The sequence below is a fragment of the Sinocyclocheilus grahami genome, unplaced genomic scaffold (genome assembly GCF_001515645.1).
Source record: "Sinocyclocheilus grahami isolate Dianchi unplaced genomic scaffold, SAMN03320097.WGS_v1.1 scaffold2039.1, whole genome shotgun sequence".
In the NCBI taxonomy this organism is placed as follows: domain Eukaryota; kingdom Metazoa; phylum Chordata; class Actinopteri; order Cypriniformes; family Cyprinidae; genus Sinocyclocheilus; species Sinocyclocheilus grahami.
Window position 1 is genome coordinate 100,745 of NW_015507218.1, and position 21,206 is coordinate 121,950.

General features: G+C 36.1%; 1 protein-coding gene across 4 annotated transcripts in view; it reads left to right on the forward strand.

Annotated features, from left to right (window-relative positions):
- The window catches only part of sp4 (sp4 transcription factor), a 21,042-nt gene extending 4,432 nt beyond the window's left edge, over positions 1–16,610 (forward strand). For 2 of the 4 annotated variants that reach the window (XM_016260250.1, XM_016260252.1), the window contains exons 4-7: positions 19–463; positions 6,254–7,009; positions 14,741–14,930; positions 16,301–16,610. In XM_016260250.1, the coding sequence (XP_016115736.1) occupies positions 19–463; positions 6,254–7,009; positions 14,741–14,930; positions 16,301–16,595 (1,686 nt within the window). In that variant the 3' untranslated portion in view covers positions 16,596–16,610. The remainder of the gene's footprint in view (positions 1–18; positions 464–6,253; positions 7,010–14,740; positions 14,931–16,300) is intronic. The other 2 variants (XM_016260251.1, XM_016260253.1) reach the window with 1 other exon arrangement.
- Positions 16,611–21,206: the final 4,596 nt, after the last annotated feature.

Genomic DNA, 21,206 nt, shown 5'->3' on the forward strand with positions numbered 1-21,206 from the left:
ACGCAGCAGCTCGAGCTGGTTCCCGCGCAGCTGACGGGAAACGGCTGGCAGATCATAGCCACTTCCCCTGCCGCTGCAACCAAGGACAGCGTTCAGCAGAACGAGAGCGCGGCGAGGCGAAAGGTCAAGGCGGCAGGTTCGAATAACGCACCTGGCTCACAGCAGCAGCAGCAGCAGTTTCAAATCATCCAGGTGCAGAATCTGCCGAACTCGTCGGGCGGGATTCAGTATCAAGTCATCCCGCACCTTCAGACCGCCGATGGACAGCAGATCCAAATTAGCCCTAGTAACCCCACGGCCTTAAGCATCCAGCCCGAACAGATCCAGCTCATTCCCGCCGGAAACAACCAAGCCATTCTGGCCACGCCCCAAAGGGCGGGATCAACCGGATTTGTCACGCAAAACCAGACGATTCCGCTTCAAATCAGGCCATCGTTTCCTTTGCAGCTGCAAACTATTCAAGGTACGCAATTTTGCCAGAAAAAGTTTTAGAATTTTTATTATATGTCAGTGTAAAAAATCTTGTGTAATATAATTAGTGTTTGTTTGTTTGCTGGTTTTTATTGTATTCGTAAAGGCCCGTTCACACCAAGGATGATAACTATAAAAATAACGATAAAGATATAGTTCTAAAAATCGTTCTCAATATTAAAGGGATAGTTCACCCCAAAAATGTAAATTCTGTCATTAATTACTCACCCTCGTGTCGTTCCAAACCCGTAAGACCTTCGTTCATCTTCGGAACACAATTTAAGATATTTTTGATGGAATCCGACTCAACTAAACAACTAAAATGTTCCCAGGCCCAGAAACGTAGCAAGGACATCAGTAAACTAGTCTGTGACATCAGGGGTTCAACCGTAATTTTACGAAGCTATGAGAAATATTTTGAGAAAACAAAAATAACTACTTTATTCAGCAATTCTTCTCCTCCTCATCCCGTCTGCAGCGGCACGCCAGCAAGAATTGTTGAATAAAGTCGTTATTTTAGCTTTCTTTGCACACAAAATTTATTCTTGTAGCTTCGTAAAATTACGGTTGAACCCCTGATGTCACATGGACTAGTTTACCGATGTCCTTGCTAGAGGTCGACCGATAGTGGATTTTGCCGATACCGATAGCTAGGTTGGACACACTGGCCGATACCAATTAATAAACCAATTGTTTTAAAATTGATACTGAACAAAAACTAAAATAGGGCTTTATTAACAAAAACAGTACTGAACCATACTAGTAGTAGTAGTAAAAATAATAATAGTAATAGTAAATGTTGAAATTAACACTCTAACAAGGAACAATACTTACACAGCTTTCATTAATCTTAATGCTACAAATGGACTGTTATTTTAAAGTGTTGCCACTTAATTTCAACTGTCATGCTTAAAGATGCACATCTTAAATATATACACTAAGGCTATAGCATTAAAATTACATATGGATATTGTATGTATACTCTCACACTTTAACTTCTTCTATTCTTGAACACTTGATGATTATCTAATCAAAATAAAAGCGCAGCGCTGAGTCTAGGAGAACTCACCAGTATCACACACACGCCGGACATGTCGCGTTCAACTCGAGCAGCGGTCTAAAACGGTTTATTTAATCACCAAACAGACACAAGTTTACTTCAAGAATGAACAATTTGGGATAGATGAGTTTGAAGTTCGGTGTTTAAAAAACGGAGCAAACGGAAAGAGAAAGCGCGACCTATATTATAGCTCTATAAATGAAGCACACAGACTTTATTAGAGCCACAGAAAGACAAACGTTTTGCTGAAAATGCACAATACACAATTCATTATGTACATTAACAACGATTCGGGACCAATATAATGTAATTTAATGGAAAACTATGTGAATGGCGCTCTGTGGCACAGCAGGATTTTCTGTCGGCTGCATTTAAATCCGCGTCTGAAGTTTCCCGCTCTGTTCAGCGTGCAGTATCACGTGTCTAAACAAATAGCACGTGCTGTCAATGATTTCAACCACTAGAGGCCGCTCTCGCACTGTGTAATGACAGCAGACCCTTCTCAGCCGCTCCAGCAATGGATGCAACCCGGAAAACTATCGGCATGTATGTTTGCCGATAACCGATAGTTCCAGCAATCAACTATCGGTGCCGATTAATCGGCAAAACCGATACATTGGTCGACCTCTAGTCCTTGCTATGTTTCTGGGCCTGGAAACATTGCAGTTGCGTTGCTGTCTATGGAGCGTCAGAGAGCTCTCGGATTTCATAAAAAATATCTTAATTTGAGTTCCGAAGAGGAACGAAGGTCTTACGGGTTTGGAAAGACATGAGGGTGAGTTATTAATAACAGAATTTTCATTTTTGGGTGAACTATCCCTTTAAAGAATAGCAGAGTCCACACCACAGCTATAACGATAAAGGCACAGAGAAGCGATATCTTTGGAATCACTTTCAGAATGATTTTTTTCCAGCTGATGAACGATACAAACTTTGACACCCAATCAGAATCCATCCTGCTGTAACGAGCTCGAGAATTTAAAGCGGCAGCTTAGAATAAACAGACGATATCGTTCACTGGTGTGTACGCTAATATCGTTATCTTTATAGTTTGGAGATGTCACGATACCAAAAATCTAGTAGTCGTTACTGATACCACTAAAAGTACACGGTACTCTGTAACAGTGTTGGGGGTTACGCATTACAAGTAACGCGAGTGACGTAATCAGATTACTTTTTTCAAGTAACTAGTAAAGTAACGCATTACTTTTAATTTACAAGAGAATATCTGAGTTACTTTTTCAAATAAGTAACGCGGTAACAAATCGATATTACAATAATACTTAAACATTAACTCTTTTATTTAAAATTATAAAAACACAACATTAGTGGCACTTGGCCTTCAAATAACGCACACACACACACACACCCCTATAATTAATGCAAGCATTAGTTTGAATTCACTGACATACTGGCAGACCGAAAATATTTTTTCAAACCATTAACATAAAAAACAATTATTTAAACCAGTAATATTAGCCAATAATGTTGATAAGGATAATCCGCGGACGGATACACAACGAATAAACCAGCTGTAAGCTGTCAAACAGTCAGTAACTTTGTGTGCGCTGATCATGCGCAGAGCTTGTGCTTAAATCTCACACAATCATATTCATATATCGTCGCCGTCTTCCACTTGTAGTCCTGTGTACTTTTAGGCGTTTTTTCTTCTTCTTCTTAACCCTTTGAGGACTGACTGAAACACTTCCAGGCGTATGCTCTGCCTGCCCCCATCAATTTCGGAAGAATTGCAGCCTCGCTAGTCGCTACCTTCGGTACATTTACATATATTTTTTTTGTGTTTGCGCTAGGGTTGTAACGGTATGAGATTTTCACAGTATGATAATCGTCTCAGAAAATATCACGGTTTCACGGTATATATTAAACAACAATAATTCTTATCAGTAACAATGACTCTTAAAAGAATAAAAACAAGTTATTTGAGTGAACAAATCCTTTATTACAACAAACTTGAAACCATTTTAATGAAAGTATTGAAGTCTCCCTTCTGAAAAAAAAAAAATTTTTTTTAAAAAACAATTAAAAATAAAGCTATACACCTTATGTACAGTGGGTACGGAAAGTATTCAGACCCCCTTAAATAAAAAAACAAGACAATGACCCTAAGCGCACAGCTAAAATAACGAAGGAGTGGCTTCACAACAACTCTGTGACTGTTCTTGAATGGCCCAGCCAGAGCCCTGACTTAAACCCAATTGAGCATCTCTGGAGAGACCTAAAAATGTCTGTCCACCAACGTTTACCATCCAACCTGGCAGAACTGGAGAGGATCTGCAAGGAGGGATGGCAGAGGATCCCCAAATCCAGGTGTGCAAAACTTGTTGCATCTTTCCCAAAAAGACTCATGGCTTTATTAGATCAAAAGGGTGCTTCTACTAAATACTGAGCAAAGGGTCTGAATACTTAGGACCATGTGATATTTCAGTTTTTCTTTTTTAATAAATCTGCAAAAATGTCAACAATTCTGTGTTTTTCTGTCAATATGGGGTGCTGTGTGTACATTAATGAGGGAAAAAAATTAACTTAAATGATTTTAGCAAATGGCTGCAATATAACAAAGAGTGATAAATCTAAGGTGGTCTGAATACTTTCCGTACCCACTGTATATCTATATCACACTTTAACATTTTAATTAATGTTTTAAAATGTTATCAAATGAGAATTTAACAACTTGTATTTTTGGCAAAGTTCTGCACAGCAGAGGTAGGCTATACTAAGTTAAAACATGGACAAACGTGATATTCCTTAAAAATAATGTTTAAATAAATTAATTACTATAAAGAATATTATTATTGTAGTTATTATAACTTTGAAGTACATTGAACAATGCTAATGTATTTGTCATAATTTCAAGTTAAATCTAACTTTTATTTTGACGGGTTGCAGCGGACCTTGAGTTTCAGAGTGTATTTGGCAATGGTTTTTCTCAAATAAAACTAGGACATGTTTATTTAAGTTTTCTCTCAGAGCAGCTCTGGTGATGTTCATGTTTATGTAGACACTGAAAACCCCATTAGCGTCATGTGTACTTCAGTGTGTAGTAGATAAAACGGCGTCACTCAGAGACATGCAGAAACAAGCAGATTATTTATACAGCAGTCCCTTTGCTCTTTAATATTCACAGACACGTATATCTATTTTTTATTTATCCATCAGATTGCGCGTTTTAAGTGACATCCTCGTTATACTGTAAATTCCATGTTCACGACTGCACCGGGATTCCCTCTGCATCACGGAAATCATACGGCCTTAATTTATAACTTGTTATAAATGCGATACACCTTTATCTGCACGGAGGGATGGTGTCCACGAATATGAGCGAACATGTTGAATGTATTGCCTGCTTTTGCAGCCACTTTGAGTCCACATTTTTTGCAAATTGGATCCGTCCTCAAAGACAACCCCGCGTTCGTTTATTTATATCCAAAGTATGCCCATACTGTGAATTTGTAACTTTTTTTCGGCGGGGATGGAGATTAGATATAATCTCAGTCCCTGTCATTTTCTCCACTGTAAGTGCATGTAAGCAGCCAAGTAAATGCAGAGTGAAGCGGCCATAAACCGTAGATATGTTTACGGTATGATAACCTTGCACATTCAAACTGTGATAAACCGTCATACCAGTATATCGTTACAACCCTAGTTTGCGCACTCGGATGTAAATAAGCCCAACACTCATGGAGTGAAGGAGAACCTTTATCCCCTTGTATCACGCAAAAGGATGATTCTAGTCAACCAATCAACGTTCTGCAGTGAGTTTAGCTGCACCCTTTTGGTACCCTTTGCTGTGCTAGGTACCCCAACGGAAGGGTACCAAAAAAGTGGAACGTACTGTTCGCTATTTTGGTGCCATTCACAACTTCTGATAATGGAAACGGACATAATTGTGTACCATACCATACTGTACTGAACCGTACCGCTCGGTGGAAACAAGCCATTAGTCATTTAGCAGACACTTTTATCCAAAGCGACTTACAAATGATGACAATAGAAGCAATCAAAATCAACAAAAGAGCAATGATACGCAAGTGCTATAACAAGTCTCAGTTAGCTTAACGCAGTACACGTAGTAAGTTTTCTTTTTTTTAATTACATAATAAATAAAAAGAAAACGGATAGAATAGAAAAAGAATAGAGCAAGCTAGTGTTAGAGGCCTTTTTTGCTTTTTGTTAATTGTATAATAAATAAAAGAAAACAGATAGATTACAAAAAGAATAGAGAAGCTAGTGTTAGTTTTTTTTAAAAAAAACAAGCAGTTAGTAAATGAATAGAGTGCAAGTCTAAAAGGGGCAAGTTTTTTTTTTTTTTTTTAAAAAAAAAAAAAAAAATTTGCCCCTTTTAGACTTGCCCTCTTTTCTTTTACTAACTGCTTGTTTTTTTTAAAAAAAACAAGCAGTTAGTAAATGAATAGAGTGCAAGTCTAAAAGGGGCAAGTTTTTTTTTTTTTTTTTAAGAATAGAATTAGAATACCAGTACCATCGGTACTTACGCTACTAAAAAAAACAAGTATCGGCAGGATTTTAAAAGTTTATATCAACTTGTTATCGGTTCTCGTGACATCCCTATTATAGTTATCTTTATAGTTATCATTCTTGGTGTGACGGGGCTTTATACTTGTATTTTTTTTTTATGTTTTTGCCTTGAAAATAGCCTAAGATGCTGACATGGCATTAAATAAAAATATACTACTACTATTCAAGGTACACAAGCGCCTATGATGACGACGCTACCCATTAACCTCGGCGGCATGACTTTGGCATTGCCGGTTATCAATAACGTTGCAGCGGCAACAGGGGGCGGAGCTTCAATTCAACTCGTCCAATCAGGCGATGGAAGCATTTCAAATGGAAACCAAGTGAGCACAGCGGAATCCACGTGCGAGACGGCCAGCGACGCGGTAGCAGATGCTACGACGTTATCTACCGGAGCTGAAAGCCAGAAAGACAGTCAAGGGGGCGAGTCGGACGCCCAGAATCTCGCCCAATCCAACGGCCTCCAATCTGCATCCGAGCAGTCCGGCCAAATCCAGCAGTTCCAAATCGTAGGGCATCCAGTTCTCCAGCAGATCCAGATCCAGTCGCCCCAACAGCAAGTAGTCCAGGGCTCCATACAGACTTTGCAACCGGTGCAGCAGAACCTCCAGCTGCAGGCCTTCCAGAACCCCACACAGGTTCTGATCCGGCCCACGCTCACCCCGTCGGGTCAGATCAGCTGGCAGACAGTGCAGGTGCAGAACGCCGGCCTGCCACAGCAGCTGACGCTTGCGCCCGTGGCGTCCAGCTCGAGCGGGGGGACGTTCACGCAGATCGCCCCGCTGACCCTCGGCGGGTCGCCCATCACGCTCAGCGCCGCCCAGCTGCCCTCAGGGACTGGGGTGCAGACGGTGAACATCGCGGGGCTGGGGGCGGCTGGAATGCAGGTGCAAGGCGTTCCGCTCACCATCACCGGCATTCAAGGTAAGCCCCTCCCACCTGTCATGTGACACCTGTTGAACTCAGTATAGAGACAGAGTGACACGCGTCGTAATCGGTGTTAAAGGGTCATGAAACCCCAGACTACTTTTTCAGTGAGTTTGTGTTGCACATCATAGAAGGCCATGCTAGCATTCGTTAATTTTAATTGTTGGAGAAAACTGCTGCAGTCCGTAACTTGTTTTGTGTTCAAAATTTCCAAAATTTATATAATAAGCGTGTACACCATGAATCCATTTTCCAAACAGTGTCTTTGGCTTGTCCTGAATCACTATGGTACACCTATAATAAGTGTTTATATTCTGACTATTTTAGACTGGTTCAGGTAGGTACCGCTGCAGAGTATATGGCTGCACGATTAAACGAATGCGATTGTCATGCGCATCTTGTCAGTAAAGCCATTTCTGTAAACAGTACAGTGTTTCCCATACATTGATTTATTTGTGGCGCACAATATCAAAACTGACAGCCACAAATAGATTTTACAAAAGGCTTTGACTTCGTTGCATAAACTTGAGCACTGCACGTGTCAAAATCGAAACCTGGTGCGAGTGTTTTAATATCACTGTATTTCTGAAGGAAACTGACTGTCTTCAGAAAATTTTGGATGTCATTTTAATTTCATCTTGCATGTAATGTCTGATAAAGCAGCGTTTGTGAGCAGAGCGCTGCTTTGTTTACAGCCGTTACCGGGAAAACCTCCATCTCTACCACTTCAACAGCGCCTCCTGCTGGCAGAGAATGAATTTGCATATATATGCCTCCACAAACATAGTGCAAGTCTATGGGAAACACTGCAGTAGTAAATCTCCATCACCTGCTTTCAGATGGAGCATCATTTACTACACACAGCCATAGTTCACTGACAAGCTATGCAAAAAAATCGCAGACGATATAATCGTACGATTATGAAATCTAAGAAATCGTTCGCGATAATGAAAGCTGTTTGCGTAGCTTCTCAGTGAACTATGGCTCTGTAAATGCTGCTCCATCTGAAAGCACGAGAAACATACCACATTTAATAACATGTTTTTACTTCATAACGTCAGCTGAGTGTTTGAAATAATTCTTACACCGAATAAGGCACGCAACAGATTTCATAGTATTCTGAGCAATGTTAAAGGCTAGTAATGTCGATTAGCATTGGATACTTTATTATAATGAAGATTTTAATGATAAGAACTCCGTTAAACCATATATTGCCATAGTTGTGTGTTTATTAATCACGTTGAATCAATGAAAGCATTTAAATCTTTTGTTTATTCAGCTACCGCTATAGGGATTTCCTGGGTTTCTTCTTCGGGGCATATTTGGAGTTTCTCTGGCCTTCGGATTAGGGCTGGGACAATAAATCGATGCAATCTAGATTTTTGGAATGCATCGTGATTCCCTCTGGAATCGATTCTGAGCTTAGTTTTTAACAGCAGATGGCGCTCTAGGCTAGTTTTTAAACACACACTCAAATGCTCATGAAGAAGAGCGCTTGTGCGTTCGGCTGAGTAATGTAAGTGGTTAAATGTACTTGCACATCGTCTTTCATGCTTTTATGATGCGAGATTAATGTAAACACAGCCCACTGTGCACATCCTTATAATTCGCTTCAACCTTTTCGAACTTTATGAATGATTATTTTAGGTTCGAGTGGTGCGTGTGTAAGGAACTGGAAGCAAGCAGAATTCAGCTGTTTCTAAAGCACGCAGTGCCAGCTGCTGTTAAAAACTAAGCTCAGAATCGATTCAAGAGAGAATCACGATGCCTTCGGAAAATCGCAGAATCATTTCTCGATTCGCGATGCATCGATTTATTGTCCCAGCCCTACTTCGGATGGAGATTTACTACTGATCACAGAACCGTGCTTCACTGAAAGATACGCATGATAATCGCAGCTTCGGCCTAATCGCGATTTCGATTTATCGTGCAGCCCTAGCGGAATAGCCCAGTACCTGCGTGATTCGTCATAGACATAAACAGAGAGAAGTAGCTCCGGCTACAATGTTCTTCCACAAGACGCACGCAGTTCTGTTTATTAACCGCTAGAGCGCCAAAGGTTACGGACCGCTATAGGGATTTCCTGGGTTTCTTCTTCGGGGCATATTTGGAGTTTCTCTGGCCTTCGGATTAGGGCTGGGACAATAAATCGATGCATTCGATGCAATCTAGATTTTCGAACTTTATGAATGATTATTTTAGGTTCGAGTGGTGCGTGTGTAAGGAACTGGAAGCAAGCAGAATTCGGCTGTTTCTAAAGCACGCAGTGCCAGCTGCTGTTAAAAACTAAGCTCAGAATCGATTCAAGAGAGAATCACGATGCCTTCGGAAAATCGCAGAATCATTTCTCGATTCGCGATGCATCGATTTATTGTCCCAGCCCTACTTCGGATGGAGATTTACTACTGATCACAGAACCGTGCTTCACTGAAAGATACGCATGATGCGCTTGTGCGTTCGGCTGAGTAATGTAAGTGGTTAAATGTACTTGCACATCGTCTTTCATGCTTTTATGATGCGAGATTAATGTAAACACAGCCCACTGTGCACATCCTTATAATTCGCTTCAACCTTTTCGAACTTTATGAATGATTATTTTAGGTTCGAGTGGTGCGTGTGTAAGGAACTGGAAGCAAGCAGAATTCAGCTGTTTCTAAAGCACGCAGTGCCAGCTGCTGTTAAAAACTAAGCTCAGAATCGATTCAAGAGAGAATCACGATGCCTTCGGAAAATCGCAGAATCATTTCTCGATTCGCTATGCATCGATTTATTGTCCCAGCCCTACTTCGGATGGAGATTTACTACTGATCACAGAACCGTGCTTCACTGAAAGATACGCATGATAATCGCAGCTTCGGCCCAATCGCGATTTCGATTTATCGTGCAGCCCTAGCGGAATAGCCCAGTACCTGCGTGATTCGTCATAGACATAAACAGAGAGAAGTAGCTCCGGCTACAATGTTCTTCCACAAGACGCACGCAGTTCTGTTTATTAACCGCTAGAGCGCCAAAGGTTACGGACTGCAGCTTTTTTGCTCTATTTCATCTTCCGGTTTTAAAATCTACATCGTGTTGACGTCACAATTTGTGACGTGGCAAAGGACTATATTACATCGATGACACGTCGGTGTCTATTAAATTATTCATCAGACAGCGTGTTCTGATCCTATGAGAAGATGCTTCGCTTAATTATTCACAACAGCATGTGTTGATTTGCTATGACAGACGCTTCAGACTGTGATACCGCGTACATTAACCGAGAGAAACGTTCATGGATCGAAGGAAGGAGAGTGTTTATTTTTGCTTTGTAATAAGAGTTCGGCACAAACGCGATTCATTCACTTAGTGAGTGTAACCGTTTTTACAGCTCCATGACACAACCCGTCAAAAGGCTTATAAAAATGCAGCAGAATAAGCCTAAAGTTATCAGAGGTGCAACAGCGCATTCATATATATGTTTTCGATGCAGAGTGCAAATGGCTGTGCGGTGCATTTATTTGTTCACTGCTCTTGAAGTTAACCCAACTATGACGACTTCCGCTGCTGAGAAACCCGGAAACGTGAAAAAGGTCCATAGAGGCCGGTTATCTTCATGAATAATTTAGCGATTTATTTGGAATTAATGCACAGTTCTCAGTTGAATTCATTTAAACGTTTGGACTGAGTTGGTGAGTCTCATGAAAAAACATGTTCATGTTCAGCCCAAAATCATTTTGTGCAAGAAAATGAAGCCTGTGTATAAAACTATTAACATTTTTGAGTCTTAATGGTGATCCTCATTAGATGAATGAAAGAAGTTCATTAAAACTTTCTGTAATAAAGTTATCCTTTTATGTACATCTGTGTATATACAGAAAAAGCAGTACAGAAAATACTACCACGATGTAGAAACACTATACAATTTAAAATGTAATTAATTGAATGGTTAATAAAAAATACTTTTTTTAAAAATCTAAAATATTTTTAAAATAAATAATAAATACAAAAATATTTAAATATTTTTTTTACATTACAGTAGTGACTATGAGGCAGGTTTATTATAGTTAAAACTAAAACCATAAAAAAAAAACTTTGTTACTTGAAATAAAATTAGCTTTAACTGAAATAAAATAAAATATAAAAAAAATTGATTTCAGGTAGTTGCCAATGCAACATTTCTCAGTTTATTTTAGTATAATTTCATGTACTAAAATAACTAAAACTGAAATAAAATTAATAAATCTATATAGGCATATTTAAAATAAAAACAAATAATACAAATAATAAAAACACAAACAAAATTACAAAAACAAACTAAAATGAAAATGAAAACAGCAAGTATGAAAGTATAAAAATAAAAACTAATTCAAAATATTAATAAAAACTATAGTAGTATCTCAAAGATACTAAAATAAGACTGGTATGCAATGTATTTATTTTGAAAAATTATGTAATTGAAATAAACTTTAACTGAAATAAAATAAAATATAAAAAAACATTCAACTTTATTTGAGCAACATTTCTTACTTTTGTCTATTAAATTATTCATCAGACAGCGTGTTCTGATCCTATGAGAAGATGCTTCGCTTAATTATTCACAACAGCATGTGTTGATTTGCTATGACAGACGCTTCAGACTGTGATACCGCGTACATTAACCGAGAGAAACGTTCATGGATCGAAGGAAGGAGAGTGTTTATTTTTGCTTTGTAATAAGAGTTCGGCACAAACGCGATTCATTCACTTAGTGAGTGTAACCGTTTTTACAGCTCCATGACACAACCCGTCAAAAGGCTTATAAAAATGCAGCAGAATAAGCCTAAAGTTATCAGAGGTGCAACAGCGCATTCATATATATGTTTTCGATGCAGAGTGCAAATGGCTGTGCGGTGCATTTATTTGTTCACTGCTCTTGAAGTTAACCCAACTATGACGACTTCCGCTGCTGAGAAACCCGGAAACGTGAAAAAGGTCCATAGAGGCCGGTTATCTTCATGAATAATTTAGCGATTTATTTGGAATTAATGCACAGTTCTCAGTTGAATTCATTTAAACGTTTGGACTGAGTTGGTGAGTCTCATGAAAAAACATGTTCATGTTCAGCCCAAAATCATTTTGTGCAAGAAAATGAAGCCTGTGTATAAAACTATTAACATTTTTGAGTCTTAATGGTGATCCTCATTAGATGAATGAAAGAAGTTCATTAAAACTTTCTGTAATAAAGTTATCCTTTTATGTACATCTGTGTATATACAGAAAAAGCAGTACAGAAAATACTACCACGATGTAGAAACACTATACAATTTAAAATGTAATTAATTGAATGGTTAATAAAAAATACTTTTTTTAAAAATCTAAAATATTTTTAAAATAAATAATAAATACAAAAATATTTAAATATTTTTTTTACATTACAGTAGTGACTATGAGGCAGGTTTATTATAGTTAAAACTAAAACCATAAAAAAAAACCTTTGTTACTTGAAATAAAATTAGCTTTAACTGAAATAAAATAAAATATAAAAAAAATTGATTTCAGGTAGTTGCCAATGCAACATTTCTCAGTTTATTTTAGTATAATTTCATGTACTAAAATAACTAAAACTGAAATAAAATTAATAAATCTATATAGGCATATTTAAAATAAAAACAAATAATACAAATAATAAAAACACAAACAAAATTACAAAAACAAACTAAAATGAAAATGAAAACAGCAAGTATGAAAGTATAAAAATAAAAACTAATTCAAAATATTAATAAAAACTATAGTAGTATCTCAAAGATACTAAAATAAGACTGGTATGCAATGTATTTATTTTGAAAAATTATGTAATTGAAATAAACTTTAACTGAAATAAAATAAAATATAAAAAATCATTCAACTTTATTTGAGCAACATTTCTTACTTTAATTTAGTTTCTAAACTAAAATAACTAAAACAAATAAAAATTAATAAAAAGTATATAGACATTTAAAAAAAAAAACGAATAAAAAGGACAAACTCAAAATTACTAAAACGAGCTAAAATTAAAATAAAACAAAAAATACATTCAACTTTATTTGAGCAACATTTCTTACTTTCATTTAGTTTCTAAACTAAAATAACTAAAACAAATAAAAATTAATAAAGTATATAGACATTTAAAAAAAAAACGAATAAAAAGGACAAAAACTTAAAATTACTAAAACGAGCTAAAATTAAAATAAAACAAAAAAATCGTACTTTCATTTAGTTTAACTTAACTAAAATAACTAAAACGGAAATAAAAATTCATAAAAAAATAGACATATTTAAAAAAACTAATAAAAAGGACAAAAACTCAAAATTACTAAAACGAGCTAAAATTAAAATAAAACAAAAAATCGTACTTTCATTTAGTTTAACTTAACTAAAATAACTAAAACAGAAATAAAAATTAATTAGTATATAGACATTTGAAAAAAAAAACTAATAAAAAGGACAAAAACTCAAAATTACTAAAACGAGCTAAAATTAAAATAAAACAAAAAATCGTACTTTCATTTAGTTTAACTTAACTAAAATAACTAAAACAGAAATAAAAATTAATAAAAAGTATATAGACATTTTAAAAAAAAACAAATAAAAAGGACAAAAACTCAAAATGACTAAAACTAGCTCACATTAAAATGAAAACATTTTTTAAAATAAAAATTAATGCTGAATAATAAAAACTGTAATAGTATCTCAGTGATACTAAAATATCACTGTTACTTGTTTATTTATTTATTACAGTAATCAAAATGTGGGTGTTGGAAATGTGCTTAATTGTCAGGAAAATAATGTTATAGAGCATAACATTTTAATAGTTCTAAAATTAGGCACCATTTAATCTGGAAAATTGTAATATAATTTTTTTCCCCTTTGTTTTTGAGGAGAAGTTTGATCTGGCATAAGTTATTAATAGATGTTGCAATAATTATCACAGTATTTGTAACCACATATATCCAAAATGTAATTAGTTTAACTTAACTAAAATAACTAAAACAGAAATAAAAATTAATTAGTATATAGACATTTGAAAAAAAAAACTAATAAAAAGGACAAAAACTCAAAATGACTAAAACTAGCTCACATTAAAATGAAAAAAAATTTTTAAATAAAAATTAATGCTGAATAATAAAAACTGTAATAGTATCTCAGTGATACTAAAATATCACTGTTACTTGTTTATTTATTTATTACAGTAATCAAAATGTGGGTGTTGGAAATGTGCTTAATTGTCAGGAAAATAATGTTATAGAGCATAACATTTTAATAGTTCTAAAATTAGGCACCATTTAATCTGGAAAATTGTAATATAATTTTTTTCCCCTTTGTTTTTGAGGAGAGGTTTGATCTGGCATAAGTTATTAATAGATGTTGCAATAATTATCACAGTATTTGTAACCACATATATCCAAAATGTAAAATGTGGCCGCTGTGTTTTCCTGATTAAAACTCTTTGATGTTTAATTTGAAAATGACACTGTTTTCTCAGACACTGTAAATGCAATTGTGTGTTTTTCCATAGACTCTTTATTACTCATGAAGTAAAACAGCAAATTAAGGCATTTATATTTTATGAGTCGAATGTTGTTTCCAAATGCTTGGTAAGGTGTCAGATTTCAGGCTCTTTGTTATTGGACTTTGCATGTCTGGATTCACCGGTGACTAGGCTTTCTTATGGAAAATAAGGGCTGTTTTAAGAGTGATTTAATCAACTGTGCTGTTTGTGAAATCCCACAGGTCAGCAGCAGGGTCAAGAGGGGGTCAAAGTTCAGTCCGCCCCGGTGACGGTGACCGTTGGCAACATCAGCAGCACGAGTTCAGAGCAGATGGGGCAGGTCCAGAGCCCGTCGGAGCAGGAGGGTCAGCCCGGCAAGAGGCTGCGCAGAGTGGCCTGCTCCTGCCCCAACTGCAGGGATGGAGAGGGGAGGTACGTCAGCCAGGAATAAAGGAGTGTAATCCCAGAGTGTTCAAGTTAGAAACTGAAAGAGATTAAAACAGGGGATTAAAAGACTTGTTCATGCTGTTTTTTAGCAGTATGGAAGCTTGTTTTCGCCATGGGAAAAAAGTAATTGCAGCATTTTATCTCACAATTCTGACTTTTTTTGCAAGCAGTTGTTAGTTTATGTCTCACAATTTGGACTTTTCTTCTAATGACAATTTATATCATGCAATTCTGAGAGAAATGTCAGTTTTGCGAGATAAAAAGTCATAATTACTTTTTCTATTCCGTAGCTGAATTGCAAGATATATCCTCAAAGTTCTAAGAAAAAGTCTAAATTGTAAGATATAAACTCAGAATTCAAAGAAAAACAATTTCGAGATATAAATTATAAAAGTCATATATAAAAGTCAAAATTGTAAGATATAAACTCAGAATTCAAAGAAAAAGAATTACGAAATATAAACTCAGAATTCTAAGAAAAAGTCAAAATTGTAAGATATAAACTCAGAATTCAAAGAAAAAGAATTTCGAGATATAAACTCAGAATTCAAAGAAAAAGAATTGCGAGATATAAACTCAGAATTCTAAGAAAAAGAATTGCGAGATATAAACTCAGAATTCAAAGAAAAAGAATTGCGAGATATAAACTCAGAATTCTAGGGGAAAAAGACAAACTATATATTATATACTATAGATATAAAATAAAAAAGGTAAAAAAAAAGTCAAAATTGTGAGAAACTCAGAATTCTAAGAAAGAAAAGTCAAAATTGACTTAGAATTTTTTACTTATAACTCATCATTTTTACTTACAATTTTTTTGTTATAAATTTGATTTATATCTTACAATTTTGACTTTTTCCCCTAGAATTCTAAGTTTATATATCGCAATTCTTTTTCTTTGAATTCTGAGTTTATATCTTACAATTTTGACCTTTTTTCTTAGAATTCTGAGTTTATATCTCGTAATTCTTTTTCTTTGAATTCTGAGATTATATCTTACAATTTTGACTTTTTTTCTTAGAATTCTGAGTTTATATAAAAATTGCAGGATCATAATTGTGAGAGAAAAACTCAGAATTGCAAGAATTCTGAGATATAAACTCAGAATTGCAAGAATAATTTACATCTCGCAATTCTGACTTTTTTCTTTGAATTCTGAGTTGCATCTCAGAGGAAACATGCGTCCATAGTCAAGAACCACTCGCAGAAAATGTAAAATGTGTTTTTAGTAAATCAGACTGTACAAAACATTATATATATATATAGATATATAAATGTTAAAAGTCTCTTTATTGAGTTAGAGTTTTGACCAGCTAAAGCAAAATATTTAGCGTAATTTCTCTGTATTCTGACAGAAATAACAGTGACCCGTCAAAGAAGAAGCAGCACGTGTGTCACATGGAGGGCTGCGGGAAGGTTTACGGCAAAACGTCGCACCTGAGGGCTCACCTGCGCTGGCACACGGGAGAGAGGCCGTTCGTCTGCAACTGGATCTTCTGCGGGAAACGGTTCACCAGGAGCGACGAGCTTCAGCGGCATCGCAGGACGCATACAGGTGCGCAGACAAGCACACAAAACATGCACAGGAGGAAGAAAATCAACACGTGTGTGTTTATATTGGCCAATCAAATCTCCTGTCAGCTCCAGTAATACAGCACAGACAAATAGTGGTTAAAACTGTTCATTTTTAACTTGACATAACTATTTTAGTGCTGGGCAATGATAAAAAATTTTAATTGCATGATTTGTCTGCAATTAATCACATTGTTATGCACAAAATTCAATAATGCATTCAAAAGTAGTGTATTGCGCACTTTTTTCATTTAAAAGTACTGCTATATGAACAAAAGTGCAATAACATTTGGTTTGCAAACACTTTAAACAAAAAAGGTGCTTTTTTACAGCAGTATTCCTTTTACATAGTAGCATTTAAAATATTTCTTGTAAATCTCAACTTATAATATTAATGTAATCAAATTAAATATATTTGCCACTGCCAGGGCATTAGGTTTTTATAGAAAATATTTTATAGTTTGTTATAGAAAAACAAGTATTGCTCAGAGTCCAGAGCCTCGATCATAACATTAGAGACCTGCACGATCGCGGGACTCGACACAACAGAGTGGTGTATAAAGTACCTGAAAGCCATACTAAAGTAAAAGTACATATACCTTACCAGAAAATGACTTTGGTAGAAGTTGAAGTCACCGTTTAGAATATTAAAGTATGTGATATTTATTGTACTTAAGTACGAAAAGTATTTTTTTTATCTTATATGTACTTAAGTATTGAAAGTAAAAGTGCAAGTAAATGCAAAATGGAAAAGAACCAAATAAATATATATATATGTGTTATTACACAGCTTGAGTAGCAAGATTGTGTTCAGTTTTAACTCTTTCTTCCATTTTGTATTTTTGGATAAGAATAAGAAGCACTTCATCCGGTACTTAGTGTCTTTCATTCCAACATAAGAAAACATTTCTGGAATCTGCATCTGAAATAGCATTTAGATGTATTTATTTACACAGTTTATGTATCTCAGAGGGGACATGGATGCATTTAAACTGCAGTTACAGATGCATAAATAGGCCTAATGTTTTGTTTTTAACATAAAACGCTGAATACTGATAATTTGAAATAATTTAAAACATGAAATAATAGTCGAAATGTGAAATTAAAACCGCCAGTAGGTGACAGCAAGTGACTGTTAATGAGTGAGTCATTGAGATTCAACCGATTCATTCAAACGACTGATTTATTCAGAAACAAAGCATTTGACTGTTAATGAGTGAATCACTAAATCATTTATTCAACCGATTCATTCAAAAAGCTGATTCATTCAATAAACAAAACATCACTATTGTATGTTGCTTGGAGACATGATGGTTGATTCTGCTTTGGGTCTACAATTTAGAATGCCTTGAATTTTGAGTTTTAATAGCCTAATAAATCACGTGCATGCACTGTTTGTGTGATTTGGTGATATACTTGATAATGTTAGATCGCTCATCATTACAACAACACTTACCATATTATCACAGAAGATATACTGTATGTCACACACCCCAGACTTGACTTGAGTGGAAAATGAATCATCCGCGATTGTGCGTGCACTTGTTTGCACATGAGCAAAGGACTTTTTTAGGAGTCTAACTTGCAAGCACCAGACCACTGTTTCGTCAAACCTGTTTTCCTGCAGTCCGTGTTTTTCGGACTTCTGACTATTTTGTAGTAAGTAACGAATATGCAATTGTGCGTGCACTTGTTTGCACATGAGCAAAGGTGTTTTTAGGAGTCTTAAGGGCTTTTCACACTGAAAGTGAAAATTTGGTATGAATGTTCGGCCATGACGCTTTTGAATCAAAACAATAGATCCCTATGGGGCTATTTACACCAGGTACGATCATTCGCGGTGCGAAAAGGCAAGGATTTTTTTTTCCGTCCTGTGTCGATTTTTTCCCCGTCGCTCCACGATGAAACGGGCCGTCCAATCAGATTTGAGCTTAGATCACGTGCCCAGAGCAGCTGCTGTTGCACAAAAAGGCAAGAGTGGTGGCACTGTTTCGAAAACCAGTGTAAACAAACACCAAAGAAGAGTATCTCGGTAGAGAGAAGAGAGTGGATGCCGAGTTCCTATTATCTTTGGTATCTGAGAACAGATTTATTCTCATATAGAGTAAAAATGCATTGCTGGTCAGCGCCACCTAGCGTGCAGGCGTGAATTAGCAGAAGGCGATCAATCGTTTCGTGCTCGGTGTGAAAGCAATGTTCGTCTGCAATTCGCCTTGCTTTTTTGCATCACGCTCAGTGTGAAACGGCCTTAAAGGGTTAGTTCACCGCAAAATGAAAATTATGCTGTGTTTTACTCACCCTCGAAGCATCCTAGGTGTATATGATTTTCTTCTTTCAGACGAATCCAGTCGGAGTTATATTAAAAATTGTCTTTGATCTTTCAAGCTGTTTCATGGCACTCAGCGGGTGTTGCATTCCTTCGGTTCAAAAGACGTGAAATAAAAAGCACCCTTCCACAAAATAAAGTGTCTCACACGGCTCCGGGGGGTGAACAAAGTCCATTAGTGACCGTTGTTTTGTTTCGATCTCTCCGCGAGCGTCACTTCTGAGCGGAGCATGCGCAAAGCTGACCTCATGTTCACCCCCCGGAGCCGTGTGAGACAGTTTTTTTTGTGGAAGGGTGCTTTTTATTTTCACGTCTTTTGAACCGAAGGAATGCAACACCTGCTGAGTGCAACGATAGAGCTTGAAAGATCAAAGACAATTTTTAATATAACTCCGACTGGATTCGTCTGAAAGAAGAAAGTCATATACACCTAGGATGCTTCGAGGGTGAGTAAAACACAGCATCATTTTCATTTTGCGGTGAACTAACCCTTTAACTTGCAAACGCCAACCCACTGATTCGTCAAACCTGCTTTCCTGCAGTCCGTGTTCTTCTGACTTCTGACTGTTTTGTAGTAAGTAACGAATATGCTTTGGGGAAATGTATCAGAGTAAACGTATACATTTTAATTAGGAAATGTAGTGGAGTAAAAGTAAAAGTTGGCTGAAATATAAAAACTCAAGTAAAGTACAGATACTCCCAAAAAATACTTAAGTACTGTAACTAAGTATTATTACTTCGTTACATTACACCAATGTGCAGCAGAGTGTGGGTGCGGGATGCGGGAGAATAAGGGTGTACTCACACTAGGCAATCTTAACCGTGCCCGAGCGCGTTTGACCCCCAAAGCGCGGTTCGTTTGAGTAGTGTGATCGCTCCGGCCCTGGCTCGGTTGGAAGAGGTGGGCCAGAGTGTGGTTCAGTTGGGCTTTAGTTGGAACTGATGCGTGCAGCATGATTGCGTGAACATTTCTGAGCGGCAAGAGTGATAGATCTGTAAAGCAATATATTGTGAGAGAGCCGTGTGTTACCGCGTCCCAAACGACTCAAAATAATAAACCACAAAGTTAACAAAACGATGCACTCCACTGTGCTGGGCTAGAGCGCTTCTCTGCTGTCTTCACGTGCTATCGGAAACGTCCTATCTCCCACTTATGAAGTCGTGATTACGAGCACGTTGCATTCTTTTCTGTTAAAAATAACAGTGAACAGTGGTTTGTGAATGTTGATGCTTAGCCTAAATAATTTTATCGGGAGTGTTAATGTGAGCGCTGCTGCAGTCTTAGGCCCTTCCCTATTGCTCTCATTGGTTGAGACACGTGATGACAAGCCAGTACTGATCAACATCCCACCCCTCCTGTGACCCATGGTTTGTCTGTATGTGTATTCAGAGCCAGTGAGCAACGGACTTTCATAATAATAATAATAATAAGAATAAAAACTGTGTTAAAGCGCGATTAAAATAATTGTCCATGTTAATTAATTGATGCATTAACGCGATAATAATGCGCTAACCTGCAAAGCCATACTATTCATTTTAATTTATACTTCTTGGTATTGAATGAAATATATTTTTTAAAAAGTGCAATAATTTATTTAACATACATTAAACATATTGTATTGGAATATTACCAGTACTGACTTTCATTCAATTCCTTTGAACACAACGGTCTAAATTTATGAAACCTACACATTCAAAACGTTTTTACTCTGAAATCTTTTATAAGTGTAAGTGAAATGTTAAGTACTGTAAGGTCTTTCATGACACTACATATGCTGGGGTGTGAATTTGATAGGTGCTTGATATAAAATAAATGGTGCTTTAAAAAGTCCTTGAATCTGGTGTTCATGAAAAAGTCATTTCTAGAAATGAAAACAAATTTAAAACAAAGCACGTCTTTAGGCCTCACCCTTGAGACTTTTATAGGTTATTTCAAGGCATATTTCATGCTGTTCTTCATTTAAAGGTGTATATAACATCATATTTCAGGTAATTTTTCACATTTTACATTTCAATTTTTCATTTGGTTTATAATTATTGATTGCTACATTTCATTATTTTTTTGTTGTTGTTATTTTGTGATATATTTATTTGTTAATTTTATTTCAAGGTGTATTTAATTATTTATTTATTTTTATTTCAAGGTGTATTTAATTATTTATTTATTTTTATTTCAAGGTGTATTTCATGTGATTTTCATGTTAAATAAATTAAATTCACTCCCATTTATTAATGCTAACATTTTATTTTATTTATTTATGTTATTAATTTATTTATTTACATTTATTGCAATATCCTATAACATATTTATTAATTTCATATATAATATTTATACAACGTCTCAGTTACATATGGTAACCCTC